This window comes from Euleptes europaea, chromosome 11, assembly GCF_029931775.1.
Source record: "Euleptes europaea isolate rEulEur1 chromosome 11, rEulEur1.hap1, whole genome shotgun sequence".
NCBI lineage: Eukaryota > Metazoa > Chordata > Lepidosauria > Squamata > Sphaerodactylidae > Euleptes > Euleptes europaea.
The window spans coordinates 60,678,944-60,692,769 of NC_079322.1; the positions used below are offsets into that span (position 1 = coordinate 60,678,944).

Below are 13,826 nucleotides of genomic sequence, written 5' to 3' on the forward strand. Positions count from 1 at the left end.
CGAAAGCTCATACCCTGCCAGGAAATATTCTTGTTCGTCTTTAAGGTGCTCCTGGGCTTTGGCCCTTTTCTACTACTGCAGACAGAAGTAAAGAAGTGAGCTGTGGCTCACGAAAGCTCATAACCCTACCAGAAAATATTCGTGTTAGTCTTTAAGGTGCTCCCGGGCTTTGGCCCTTTTCTACTACTGCAGACAGACTAACACAGGGCGACCCACCGTGCATTGTGCATTTCTCACGCTGGCACGACTAATGACAGCGCTCGAGCCCGGGAGAAAGCCTGGGCGAGGACGCGGCGTGGCGCACCCCCGACGCCCTGGCCTGCTGCTGCGAGCGACGGCTCTGCGCCGCCCATGGCCGCGAGCCTGGGGGTGGGGTGGGGGTGAAGGGAGGAGCGAGGGGCGGGCCGAGGGGGCCAGGCTGTGGGGCGGAGGCGGTATTTACAGGGCTGGGAGGGCCGGGAGAGGAGCGGGGCTGCTGTTTGTGCGTCGTGCGCGCTGGCTCGGGCGCCTCCCCGCTCCAGCTTGCAGAGCCTCCCCGAGCGCCCCAGATGCGGCCGCAGCTGGAGCAGGGCTCGCGTCGCGCGTGATCCGGGCGGGCGAGACGTGGCCAGCGCCGCCGCGGTCCTCGCGGGGGTCCATGCGCTGTCCGGCGGCGGCGGCGGCGGGAGGAGGTCAATGGATCGCCACTCCAGCTTCCTCTTCATCTGGCTGCAACTGGAGCTGTGCGCCATGGCCATCCTGCTGACCAAAGGTGAGCGCCCTTGGGTGGCGGCGGGGAGGCTTTGCGCCGGAGGGGAGAGCCCAGACCGGGATGGCAGGGCGGGCGCTCCTGGACAGGTTCGCTCCGGAGCCCAGCCGCAGCCATCCGTTTCCCCATCGCTGGTTTAATTCTTCCTTGCTCTAAATTTATTTCAATTAACAATCTACAGATCCTGCCTATCCTTTATTTCCTTTCATTAGCGTATCTTCCCATTTGGGTTTCTTTTTATTCAATCCAACCTGAATATCTTTATGAAATATGTCTTTTAATTTATAATACAAAAACCAGTCCTTGTGTTTATAATACAAAAAAAACCAGTCCCCCTTGATGGCCCAGGGGGCGGCAGCCTTGCGCGGCGCTGAACCGCGAAAGGCGCTTGGAAGGGTGCCAGTCGGCGAATGGCGCGTGGAGCTGCCTTCTACTGAATCCGACCCGTGGTCCGTCCAAGTCGGTATTGTCTACTCAGACCTGCAGCGGCTCTCCAGGGTCTCAGGCAGGGGTCTTTCGCATCCCCTACATGCCTAGTAGAAAAGGGCAAGAGTCCAGTAGCACCTTAAAGACGAACAAAAATATTTTCTGGCAGGGTATGAGCTTTCGTGAGCCACAGCTCCCTTCTTCAGATACAGCTAGGATGTGAATCCATCTGTCTTTAAGTAGAGGAGAGTGAATTCAGACAAGCATTAGTATGTCAATGTTAACAGTATGTTAATGTGAATCGCAGGCGCGATGGGATTAGGTGTGGTATGCAGAAGAGTCTGTGATGTCCAGGGGAGAGATGGTTGTGGAGAAATCAGCATTGGTCATGAGCCATGAATGCAAGGTCTTTATTCAGCCCAGGTAAATGCATTGACTTTAGTTTGAATATCAACTGTAATTCATGCCTAGACACTTGAACTGGAGATGCCGGGGATTGAACCTGGGATCTTCTGCATGCCAAGCGTATGCTCTACCGCTGAGCCACGGCCCCTCCGTGAGTCGAATGAGTCCGGTTGGAGCCAGTTTTGTGGGTCATCCCGCCGACTTCCATGCGGGTTAGGGGCAGCTCCACTCCTCTGACTGGCTGCACGGGCCGCGTCCTTTATTGGAGATGCATCGAATATCTCCCCCCCCACCTCCTAATAAAGGCTGGAAGGGGAAGGGCGCTCTGCTTTGTTTTGCAGGGCAGTGTGACAGGCTGGAGGCGCGTGTGGGGTGCGAGACTGTGCTCAAAACAACGGAAGGGCTTAACTGGGACGTTGTCGACTTGGGGGGAAATGTGCAGCGCTGCTGGGTCGCTTCTGTCGGGCAGGCCCTCTTGCATGGACAGAAGATGGGGCGTGCTTTGGGGCATGCGCGAAAACCGGCGCGGGGAAAGGACGGGGGACTTGAACCGGGGCGCCTTGCCAGGTCTGTGGGGATGCTGGAGGGGCAGCGAGGTTTGAACTGGGGTGAAAAAAGATCATCAAGAAAAAGTTTATTCCAGCTGGTCACCCAGTCGCTCTAGCAAGCAAAATAACTGGGCCCCGATTATACTGGGGTGAGAACTTTTATTACATTTCCATGCTTTGACGGGACGTGTCACCATTCCACGCCTATCTGGTTGTTTAACATTGTCTGGAGCCTCAAGAGCTCCAACAGCTTTCCCCCCGGTTTCAGCTCTTGTTTATCGTTCAACATGACTTTCCATGACTTTTCCCCTACTTACATACACACTCTGCTAGCTAGTATCCAGGCAGACATTTTTCCCCTAGTAACTCAACACACACACACACACACACACACACACACACACAGTTATCCTGCCCAGCAACAAGCGAATCCCTTGCTGTCCTAATACATTGTCAATACATTTACAGAAAGGAAAAGAGATTATTACAAACTTATTAAATCAGTTCTTGTAGGTTATCTGTGTGACCGTGGTCTTGGTATTTTCTTTCCTGACGTTTCGCCAGTGTCGACACTGTCCTTCAGTGTTACTCCTCGGAAGATGCCTGCCACAGCTGCTGGCGAAACGTCAGGAAAGAAAATACCAAGACCACGGTCACACAGCCCGGATAGCCTGCAAGAACCAATGAACTCTGACCGGGAAAGCCTTCGACAGTATTATTAAATCAGACTGCTTAAATGGATCTTCCCTATTCAGGGGAAATCTATCTGCCTGTCACAGTGAAAAGGACAAACCCCCTTGCAAACGATCGCTAAAGCGCACTGAAAGTGGATTGAAAGTGCATTATTCCGCTTGTGTGGACGCGCCCAGAAGAGAGCACACCCCCTCTTGTGGCCATTTCCCCTGTGCAAGCCCTCCTCCGAGGGGCCGTGGCGTCTCCAGCTCCCGCCCCAGCGGGCGACTTCCCCGGGGCAACTCCCCCTCTCCCCTCCCCTGCGCAGCCCGAGCGGGGGTTTTCCTCTTTCCCTCCTCCGCCTCCCCTGGCTGGCTGGCTGGCGAGGCTCGGTGCGCCTTTGAAGCTCGCTGCCAAGGCTTTGTGAGCGTGTCCTGTTTCCTCGCAGGCCAGGACAAGCTCGCCTGTGCTTGGAAGCAGCGCTGCTTGGGTTTCCTTCCCCACCCTCCCCGGCCGGGGGGGAAGGGAGGGGAGTCAGGCCCGAGGGGGCCAGCGGTTGTCAAAATGTTTTCCTGCGGCCCTCTTCGGGGGACTCCTGGAGGCTGCCAGCCGGGGCCCACTCTCTCTCCCCGCACGCAGGCCCTGCTTTCCCCCTCCCCAGAAAGCAGGCCCAGTGAGGCTGGCCTGGAAAGAGTCTGGGTTCCACCCAAGGCGCCTCACCGTCCCGTCCCCCCCTCCACCTTCCCTTACTGGGCGGCTGAGGGAGCCGAGAGGGCAAAATTCATCAGACCAAGGCTACGGGAACGTTGTGCCGTCGTTGCAGCTTGGTCGTCACTCATTTTGAGGCTGGGCTGAGAAGAAAACGGCCCCCCTCGCAGGGTGGTTGTGAAAGGCACAACCCAACCCCGTGCATATGCAGAGAGCCATTTCAGAGTTCAAACCAGAGATTTCTGCGTAGGAGCTAGCTGTGCTTCTGGCAACAACCTTGTGAGGTGGTTAACCGTTCCCAAATGGTTTTTTAATATCGAGTACATTTTTTAAACCCGCCTCTCCTCCAGGTTGCTTAGAGGGATGTGCATCTTTTTCTCCCTGCCTCCGTTTTCGCTTTTCGACAACCCTGTAGAGTAGTTATGCTGAGAGAGAAAGTGACTGGCTCCAGGTCACCCCAGTGAGCTTTGTGGCTGAGGGTTTGACCTCCCAGAGCCTGTCCCGATGCCCTCACCCGGGGGTGTCGAACTCATTTGTTATGAGGGCCAGATGCAACATCCAAATGACTTGGTTGGGCCGGGACATGCCTCGCCAACCCAAATTGGGACTGGGGGCGGTGGCTGCCTCGGCTGGCTCGTGGACCGGATAAGAGCTCTCAAGGGGCCGGATCTGGCCCCTGGGCTGTATGTTTGACACCCCTGCCCTAACCAACCACCCCAAACTAGTACTGGACACGAATAGTTTCACAGGCTGTTGCAAAATGTCAAAAACTTTCCGGCGGTGGAGGAGGTTAATTATAAAATTTCATAAACAGTTCAACCCTAAGCCCTGTTGCACTGCATAACTCCGTTTAGGACTGCACCCATAGCCTTTTTTGTCACTGAAAAATGCAAGCAACTTTTTTTTTGGGGGGGGGAACGCGGAGAGGGGAAAGTCAATGTCTCTCTCCGTAACTGCCACATTTTGTGGAGAGGAGGTTAAAGGATAAGCTAGCACAGGGCTGATGTGCTACAGTATTTATTTATTTTGGAAAGAAGGGTGTAATTAACCCCAAATAACAGCCCTTGAAGCAAGCAGAAGGGAGTCTTCTGGCCCCATCAAAGCAGGGCAGAAAAGCGAGTGACAGAGAATAATGTGCAGTTGCAGATACTGGAACTATGTGCCTGATAATGATATAATTAGGGGATCACAGACTTCTGGCTGCTGTCGACTTCAAAAGCTTTAAGAGAAGCCTGCTGTCTCTCCTGTAGCCACCTTGACTAAAAGCAGACCTTTTTTTTTTTTAATAGCTACATACAGTAACAAGAAAGAGGAGGGGGAACAGAAAGGGCATTGTTCCCTGTTTGAAAAATACCAAATACCCTCTTTGGCCTTTTGCATAGCTCAGGAAGAAACTTTATGAATTGATAGAAATAAAACTTGTATTTAAAAAACATAGCACAAGAACTCCATTCTGTTCCTCTTGGGGGAGGGGAATGTGGCTCTAATTAAAATGGAGTTGTAATAACCCAATGACTAGCCTGTCATGTTTTGTTTATAGGACTGTCTTGGGTCAGGAAAAGATAGAATTTTAAACAGAGGCCTATAAACGATTAAAACCAGAGTTTTGGTATTCCTGTTTCCTCTGCTTGTTACTCTGGAAGGCCCGGAAAAAAGAAAGAAGGAATACTAGCCTGTGCAGCTTCTTTCGATGTCTTTTTTGGGTTTCTTTGTAACTTGTCCATACCTTTATTGGATGAGCATAAGGTCTTCAGATGTTGTAAGTCCAGCATTTGCTGTGAAGGGGAGGCTCCGTGATGTGGATCGGGGAGGACATTTTTGAGGGAAGAGGAGAGGTTTCTTAGAAACCAACGGTTTGTATTTTCTTGATCCCAAATCCTGAAGGCATCCAGAATGAGACGTGGAATAGGTTCAACTGACCTTTTCAACAAAAACCTTTAGAAACTACTCTCCGTATTCATGTTGGTGGAAAACCTCCAGGGATTGGAAAGCTTGCAAACCTCATCAGCAAGTTAGTTGGCTGTAAATGAAATGGCAGGTTTTTATTATTTGGTGAAGTATTTCAGGAACAGAGCAAATGGAATGCTTTCTGTCAAACTAACTAGTTCTTTCAGTGCTTACTAAGCTTTTGAACTTCATGAATTCTTCATGGGTTTCAGATCTTGCAACATGACTCTTTTGCCTGTCACAAAAGTACAGGGCACGGAGTCATTTGGCTTTGATTAAGCAGTTTATTCAAAGTGAGGCGAAAGCTTTGCCGTGCGGAAACCCAACAGCGTCATACTGAAATGTGAATTTTAGTAGAAAGATAGTCCCTTCCCCCATAAGGCTGCTTTTGTTTTTGCACTCCGCATCCTAAGAAGAGGCTGAAAGATGACCTAGTATATAGCACTATATAGCCTAGTGCTTATGGTACCATAAAAACATCGGTAGGTACCTACTTAGTGCATTGGTCTAAGAAGTGCTAATGTTGCTGTGGAGGTATGTTGCTGAGAGCTTGTTCTTCAAACAATAAGTGACAAATTTCTTGAGGCTGAAATTCTGTTTTTTGGTGAGGGCCACATGGGAGCTAAAGGCTATCCAATAGTGTGGTTTAGAAGTACAGTAACCTGCAATGATAGTTTCTGGAAGCTGAGAAGAATCCAGTTTCCTTTCCATGTTCTGAACTGAGTCAGCAGATTCAAGCTGAAGCAACTAGAAAAAGTCCAGTGAAATGAATATGTTTCTGAGAACGCAAAATGAAGGTTTTTTTTTTTTTTTTTAAACGAAGCACTTTTTAAAGCACTTCCTTCAGAAATTTTTGAGGTTTCCTGTGCATTTGCGTTTCATACAAACAGTAGAGGATTTTCAGTCTAAACGTTTACCCTCCTTGACCACATGTTGGATTGTGTAGAGTGGGGGCAGGGTGGGAAGGAGGTTTCAGTGTAGCTGTTGCCCCCCTCCCTTCTTGATGGACTTTAATTTAGGTTGATTTTGGCAAGCAGCCCCCCTCCCCATTTGTAAACTACACAGTTCCTGTTTCATAATGAAGGCTAGATGACTTTTTGCACGGGAAGCTCCTTTCTGCAAAGAAGATGCGGTCAAACCAGATGGAAAATAGGGAAGTATCTTCAGTGCGAGAGTTCCAACATTGTCAGTGGGTGGTTATCGCTGGAGTCAGGACGCTACACTAAAGTGATTCCAAAAGTGCTTAGAGAGAACACATTCCCAACTCTTTTTTATGAACGTGATTTTAGTCCATCATTTCATAAGGTGTTGGCTAAAGCTCTTAAATATTGGCACCGACCCCAAAGGTAGTAAACAATTCAGACTTTCTGGTTAAATATTTATGCATGGCAGAATTAAAGTCAGGCTGGCTCTTTTTTTTTTTTTTAAATGCAGGGGTTTTTTTATGGAGGAATTTTATGGAGGCAATGTAATGTGACATTGGTATGTTTGGGGGAAATGCCATAAATAACTGTTACGTTAAACAGCAGAAATGGTAAATGGGAGTCACTGCAGTCCAAAGGCCAGAAGTGAGTTGGTTTGCAGTAAGCATCCAGCTAACAGATGTTTGTCAAAAAGGGGCCTGGTTTGCAAGCCTTGAGTAACCCCACTTTGCTGCTTCAGCTTCCTTATTTGCAGACAGGGGTGGCTTGCTTCACTGCAAGCGTAAGATTTATGGTGCTCTTTGGTGGGATAGTATTATGGTCATTGCTGGCTACCTGTCTGCCATGACATCTGGCTCTTTGCCATGGGAAAACCCTGATATTCTGTATGCAACCCTATATCCACACAAGGAATACATAGCTGCTCAGCTGGCCTCTGATTTCTGTACAAGGGCCTGGCAGGGGGGGACTTTGCCTCACTCCCCCCCTCCAGAAAAGGTCACTGTAAACAGCAGCTTTTCCATGCATTGCCCTTGATGTGGCTTGTTTACTCTTTGGTCCATACTGTTTAGCACCTCTCATGAATACGTAAGAAGCTTCCTTTTACTGAATGAGACCATCAGTCCATCATCGTCATTATTGTCTAGTGGTGGTTCTTCAGGGTCTCAGGTAGAGGTTTTTTTTACTGTCTGGTCCTTTTTAACTTGAGATGCCAGGGATTGAACCTGGGATTTTCTGCATACCAAGCAGAGGCTCTTTCACTGGGCCACAGCCCCTCCCTGCCATCTTGCATTGGTTATATTACACTTGTGTCCTGCACTTTCTTCAGGTGTGTCTCAGAGCAGATTTTGGAGACCGGAGGATATAATTTTCTTTATTATAATTAGGGGCTTGGAGTATGGATAGCAAGGAGCCCTTTGCCAGCTTTTGGTTGCATTTGGCTTTGGAAGTCTTCCTGTGATTCAGAGGATTCATGGTGTTGCTGCCATAGTATGATGACTGCTGTATACCTGTAGTCAGCCTGAAGTAGTGGTTAGTTACAGTGTTAGACTAGGGAGAACCAGGTTTGAATCTTTGGTCTGTCATGATAGATTGGTGGAAATTACAAAAATACAAAAAAATAACCTACTTTGAAAGATAATGAAACCCAAATCAAATGACCAGCACGATGGCCAAAGCAAAATAATACATTAGAAGCAATGTATTGTGCAAACAAGCCAAATCAGAACAATAAGAACCTCAAGCCAATAGGAATTCTTAAGCACTATCAAATAACTGGCTATATAATAAGTTACCAGGTGCTACACAAAGCCCTCTAACATAACACAATAATTGGGCATAGATTGGTGGGCAACCTTGGGCCAGTCACTCTCTCTCTCTGGCCATTTATGCATGGGAGGTTTTACCTTGGATTTGCCACTCTCTAGATGCACATTTTCCCCATCCGAATGTTCAAAACTCTGCATGGGGGCTTAGTTTTGAGTTCTGAGAATTCAGATAGGAAAAATGTGCATGTAGAGAGCGGCAAATCCAAGGCAAATCCTCCCATGCATAAATGGCCTTTCTCTCTCTCATTCTCTCTCTCTCTCTCTCTCTCTCTCTCTCTCTCTCTCTCTGCGCCTAACCTACCTCACAGTGAGGTTGTGAGGATAAAGTGTGCGAGGGGAGAGATGCTATAAGCTGCTTTGGGTCCCCATTGGAGGTAAAGGTGAGATCACTATCTGAGTTCTTAGTGTTGACGTGTGTAGAAGCGAGGGGCCGGGAACACAAGGGGCTAATGTGCCTGACCTTTACTTTTTTGTTGCAGGCGAAATCCGATGCTACTGTGATGCTGCGCATTGTGTTGCAACAGGCTACATGTGCAAATCTGAGCTCAACGCTTGCTTCTCCAGACTGCTTGATCCACAGAACACACACTCTCCACTTACGCATGGCTGCTTGGACTCTCTTGCCAGCACGCCGGACATCTGTCAAGCCAACCAGGCACAAAACCACTCTGGCACCACCATACCCACGTTGGAGTGCTGTCATGAAGACATGTGCAATTACAGGGGGCTTTATGACGTTTTATCTCCTTCCAGAGGAGAGCCTTTGGGTAAGAAGAGTATATAGTCAGGCTTGCTTCTGCTAGTGATTTTCAGTCTTAAATGTAATGGCTCATTGGAGAGGGAAGCCCGTGGCTGGACTTACTGTTGTCTAAATAATAAATCTATATTAGCATGATACAGACAACTGCCCACTCTGCACTTTTTAACACCTGTGGCATCTTGCCAGGGAAAACTAATTTATGTGAGAGTGTGAGTTAAAAGTAGATGCAGCTAATCTTGATGGGGGGCGGAAATATTGATGTTTGATCTTTAATGAAAGAAAACACAAACCTCAGTTTAAAACAATGCTGTGTATTACATTGGCCTTTTATGCATGCTGTTTCCGACCATCAGAGGTTGCCTCTCTCTCCCCCTGTGTTTCCTTGCATTTGCACACATTTTCAGAGACCTGTTTTATCTCGAATTTGAAAACGTGGGGAAACATAGGGGGGAGAGCGGGGTGACCTCTGAAGATTGGAAATGGCATGCACAATCAGCACAAAGACCCGAAATCCTCTGACAGCCATGCATAAAAGGCCATTATCTGTGCCAAGGTGAAACTGGTAAAGAAGAGAATCCAAAGGATAATCTTCCATTACAGCAGGTGAACATCTAATGTATGCAAGAAATTTGCCTGCCTTGAAACTTGGTGCTTCAATTCCACTGATGCCCAGGGGCAGGTTACTGGAGAGGCAGCATAATTTTTTTTTCTGAATAAATCTTCCCAGCTCTGTGTACATCCATTTAATTGAATGAATGGGATAGGCCTATCTTATCCATAACATCAAAGCTAATGTTCTGTTGCATGGCAGAATTGACCTCTATTAGTGATCTGCAAGATAATTCTGTTTTTGGGCGGGGGGGGGCATTTTATACCTAGCCCTCTTACAAGTATTAAAAGCAACAATGGAACTCCGCAGTACTATGATTTGTATTGCATGGCTTTTGACTTCTTGTTAATGTGTCATTCTGTTTTCAGTAAGTCTCCCGAGGAAAAAACTGCAAAGCAAAATAGGTGTACATATGTTCATGTATCTTAGCTCCACTACAGTTTAAACTTAGTGCTGAACTAGTCCCTAGATCTACTGCTTTTGTTACCAGAACACTTAATACGTTATATGGTTAATTCGTGTGGAGAAATTATTTTCATGAAAAAAGTTATTTTAAAGGGGTCCAATTAGTTAAGGAAACATAAACTACTAGGAAAATTGTCTGGAAACTGTTACTTTAAGCTGTCAGGGGTCTGTTTTAGTGTCTGTGTTTTTATGCTGGGCTGAGTTTTTAACACTCGACTGTAATTAATATCTTTTAAATGTTTTTATTATTATTTTGTAAGCCACCTCAGGCAAGTTCCTGGAGAGGTGGCATAACATTTTTCTAAATAAATGAAACTTTTAGGAAAACAGTGTGTTGCTTTTTAAGCCAGCGTGGTGTAGTGGTTAAGAACGGTAGAGTCTGATTTGGAGAACCAGGTTTGATTCCCCACTCCTCCACATGAGTGGCGGAGGCTAATCTGGTGACCTGGATATGTTTCCCCACTCCTTCACGTGAAGCCAGTTGGGTGACCTTGGGCTAGTCACAGTTCTCTCAGCCCTATCTACCACACAGGGTGTCTTGTGGGGAGGGGAAGGGATGGTGATTGTAAGCCAGTTTGATTCTCCCTTAAGTAGCAGAGAAAGTCAGCATATAAAAACCAACTCTTCTTCTTCTTAATGTTATGGGTCAATGCAGAAAACATTTGAGGCTTATAGTTGCTTAAGACTGACTCTTTCAGCTGGTACTATAAGCTTCTAGGTGGGCCCATGATGCTGACCTTGCTTAATGACAATAATAGAAAAGAGAAATAATAAGATATGTAATGATGAAGAAGGTCCGAGCGCTGGTGAAAAGAAATGAATGTAATCTGATTTACCTTTCCCCTTTCCCTATTTTCCTGTATCCTGAAAATAAATTTAAATGTTTTTAAAAAAAATGATGCTGACCTTACATTTTCTTTTTCCTAATTTTTATCTCTGCAGGGCAAGGGAGCAAATACCAGCACGATAACAGCAGAAACCTCATCACGAAGGTTCAGGAGCTGACCTCCTCCAAAGAACTATGGTTCAGGGCAGCCGTAATCGCCGTCCCGATAGCGGGCGGACTCATCCTGGTGCTCCTCATCATGCTGGCACTGCGCATGCTCAGGAGCGAAAACAAGCGGCTGCAAGACCAGCGGCAGCAGATGCTCTCCCGTTTGCACTACAGCTTTCACGGGCATCCTTCCAAAAAGGGACAGGTGGCAAAACTAGACTTGGAGTGCATGGTGCCTGTCACGGGTCACGAGAACTGCTGCATGACATGCGATAAAATGAGACAGCCGGACCTCAGCAACGACAAAATACTCTCGCTAGTCCACTGGGGGATGTATGGCGGGCACGGAAAGCTGGAGTTCGTGTGATCGCTTCTTCGGCTTTTAAATCTCCCTCCTATATATCTATTTTTTAAAACATTTTGTTTTTAAGATTACTAGGAAAACTTTTCAAAGGCCTTTGGGTTCTGCTGGACAGGAGCACTTTATATGGGGAAAATCCTACATCCATTAGTCATCATTTTTTTTTAAAAAGAAAGAAACTAAAGGACCTCTGCAGAGAGAACCTTGGATATGTCTTCTGAAGGATTCCAAATTTAATCTTATTTGCACAGAGTAAATACACTCAAAATGTATTGTTTGCTTTTAAAATTATGAAAGCAAAACCGAGAAGTTATACACACTGTTAACCAGGGTTGTCTGAGCTGTAGGGAGATGGGAATTGAGTTATACTATTAAACTGTATTGCAAGTCCTGATGTAAAGATTTTTTTAAAAAAATATATTTTGTCTGAAACCGATCTGTGGGCTTGTGTGTGTATGAAAACACTGACTTGCTTTTGCTTTCCTTTAGTGTGTATTGCATTATGGAGATTTAACTATTCACCTAAGTAAGCACATGCTAGCCTGATTTCGGAAGCTAAGCAGTGCCGGCCCTGGATAGCACTTGGATGGGAGTTCACCAAGGAAGTCCAGGGTTGCTGTGCAGAGGCAGGCAATGACAAACCACCTCTGTTCATCTTGTACCATGAAAAAACTATGGGGTTGCCATAAGTCAGCTGCAACTCGATGGCCCTTTCCACCACCAAACAGAGTATTTTTCCTTTCCTCCATTAATGTCTTACTGCTTCAACTGTGCTCATGGAGTTTATTCTTTACTGGAGGGCTTGAGAAATAAATGTGCTTCTTGAAACATTTTCCCGAGAGGCAGATCAGCAGGAGTGCTAGTCTTTTTCTGAAAATATACACGATACACCAACACTTTAGCATGTAATATGCACGGAATCTCGTTGCTACATTTTCCTTACCAGTATAACTGGAGAGCAAAACATTTTTATCCAAGATACGGGTGCTTCAGGGATAATGGTCTGACTTGTAAGCCACCAGTCAAAAACATCCCTGTAACTAGAAACACATTCGCCTGAACTCTTCTTGAACCGTTAGCTTTCCAAGGGTGGTCTTTTTCTTGGTGAGTATTAAAACAAGGGGAGGGAAGGTGGCATGGTATAGCCTGATCTTGTGGGAAGTGAAGCAGGGTTGGTGCTTTGAGATGAGACCACCAAGGAGGACTTTGCAGTGGAAGGCAATGGCAGACTACCTCTGCTTCTCACTTGCCTTGAACGCCTCTTGTTGGGATCACCGTAAGTTGGTTGCAAACAAAACAAGACATTTTTCTCCCACCTTTTGCTCGATGTAGTCAAGTTGCTGCTTTACCCCTTGCTTCCACTGAATGTAATTTGGCCTTTAAACTCCATGCTTTCCCCCTCACCCCTCTGTTGCCCCATGAGGCAAAATACGAGATGGTTGCTATAATTGGTATACCACCGCTCCCTATTTCCCTTAAGGTTACAGCAGCAGAAATGAAAACAATCCTGTCCTTCCTGGAGAGCTTGAAGGGGCAGATTATAAAAATGGCTGAGGAAGCTGTTAAAAGTATGCTTAGCTGGGTAGGCAAAATTTTACTGCCCTGAATAGTGGGGCTGGAGGTGTGGATAACCGCAAAGGCTGCTTCACATATTCCAGCATACATTAAAAAATTCTGCCTCCTGATATATGGCTGTGATCCTGAGTCAGAGTGAAATGGGTGTATCCAGTTGAAATCAATGGGATTTAAAGTATGGTTAATTTTCTGTGGATTGGGGCCCATGTGTGTCTCACAACTGTTTAGAAAGAGTTGTGAAATTGTGATTGTACTCATGGTTCTGTAACAAACACAAAATGTAGCTGCCAAATGCATTAATGAGGTGGAAGTGTGTTGCTGTGAACCATTAAGGAAGACTTGCATGTAGCAAAAGAATGCAGTCTGAACATTTTTTTATTGCATACCAGATTCTGTATAGATGCAGGAAGCGGCCTTAGGCATGTAATTACCCCCAAGGGGGTACACCACACACTTTGAAGGGTGTACCTTCTTCTGCAACTTTATGAAGATTGTCAGTGTGAACCTCTCTCCCTATGATTCTTAAAGAACACTTCTGCTTTGAGAGACTGTTTACATCAGGAGTGTTGAAATCATTTGTTTCGAGGGCCAGATATGCCTCGCCAGCCCAGATCAAGACCGTGTGTGTGTGTATCTGCCTTGGCTGGCGAGGCCTTAGCGGGCTTGCCAGCCCAGATTGAGAGTGGAGGTGGTGGTGTCAGCAGCCATGGCTGGCTTGAGGGCCAGATAAGAGCTCTCAAGGAGTTGAATTTGGCCCCTGGGCCTTATGTTTGACACCCCTGGTTTACATGTTTGAGCTGTTGGGAGAGAGTACATAATCTTGGGTTGGCTTTTAATTATTGAAAATCCTGGGAGAGG

The 13,826-nt window shown here is 46.8% G+C and overlaps 1 protein-coding gene across 1 annotated transcript; it reads left to right on the plus strand.

Moving 5' to 3' along the window:
• The first annotated feature begins 666 nt into the window (after positions 1–666).
• BAMBI (BMP and activin membrane bound inhibitor) lies at positions 667–11,829 on the plus strand. The gene is made up of 3 exons (XM_056857776.1): positions 667–751; positions 8,683–8,970; positions 10,981–11,829. The coding sequence occupies exons 1-3, from the start codon at positions 676–678 to the stop codon at positions 11,397–11,399; spliced, it is 783 nt and encodes a 260-aa protein (XP_056713754.1). The 5' UTR covers positions 667–675; the 3' UTR covers positions 11,400–11,829.
• Positions 11,830–13,826: the final 1,997 nt, after the last annotated feature.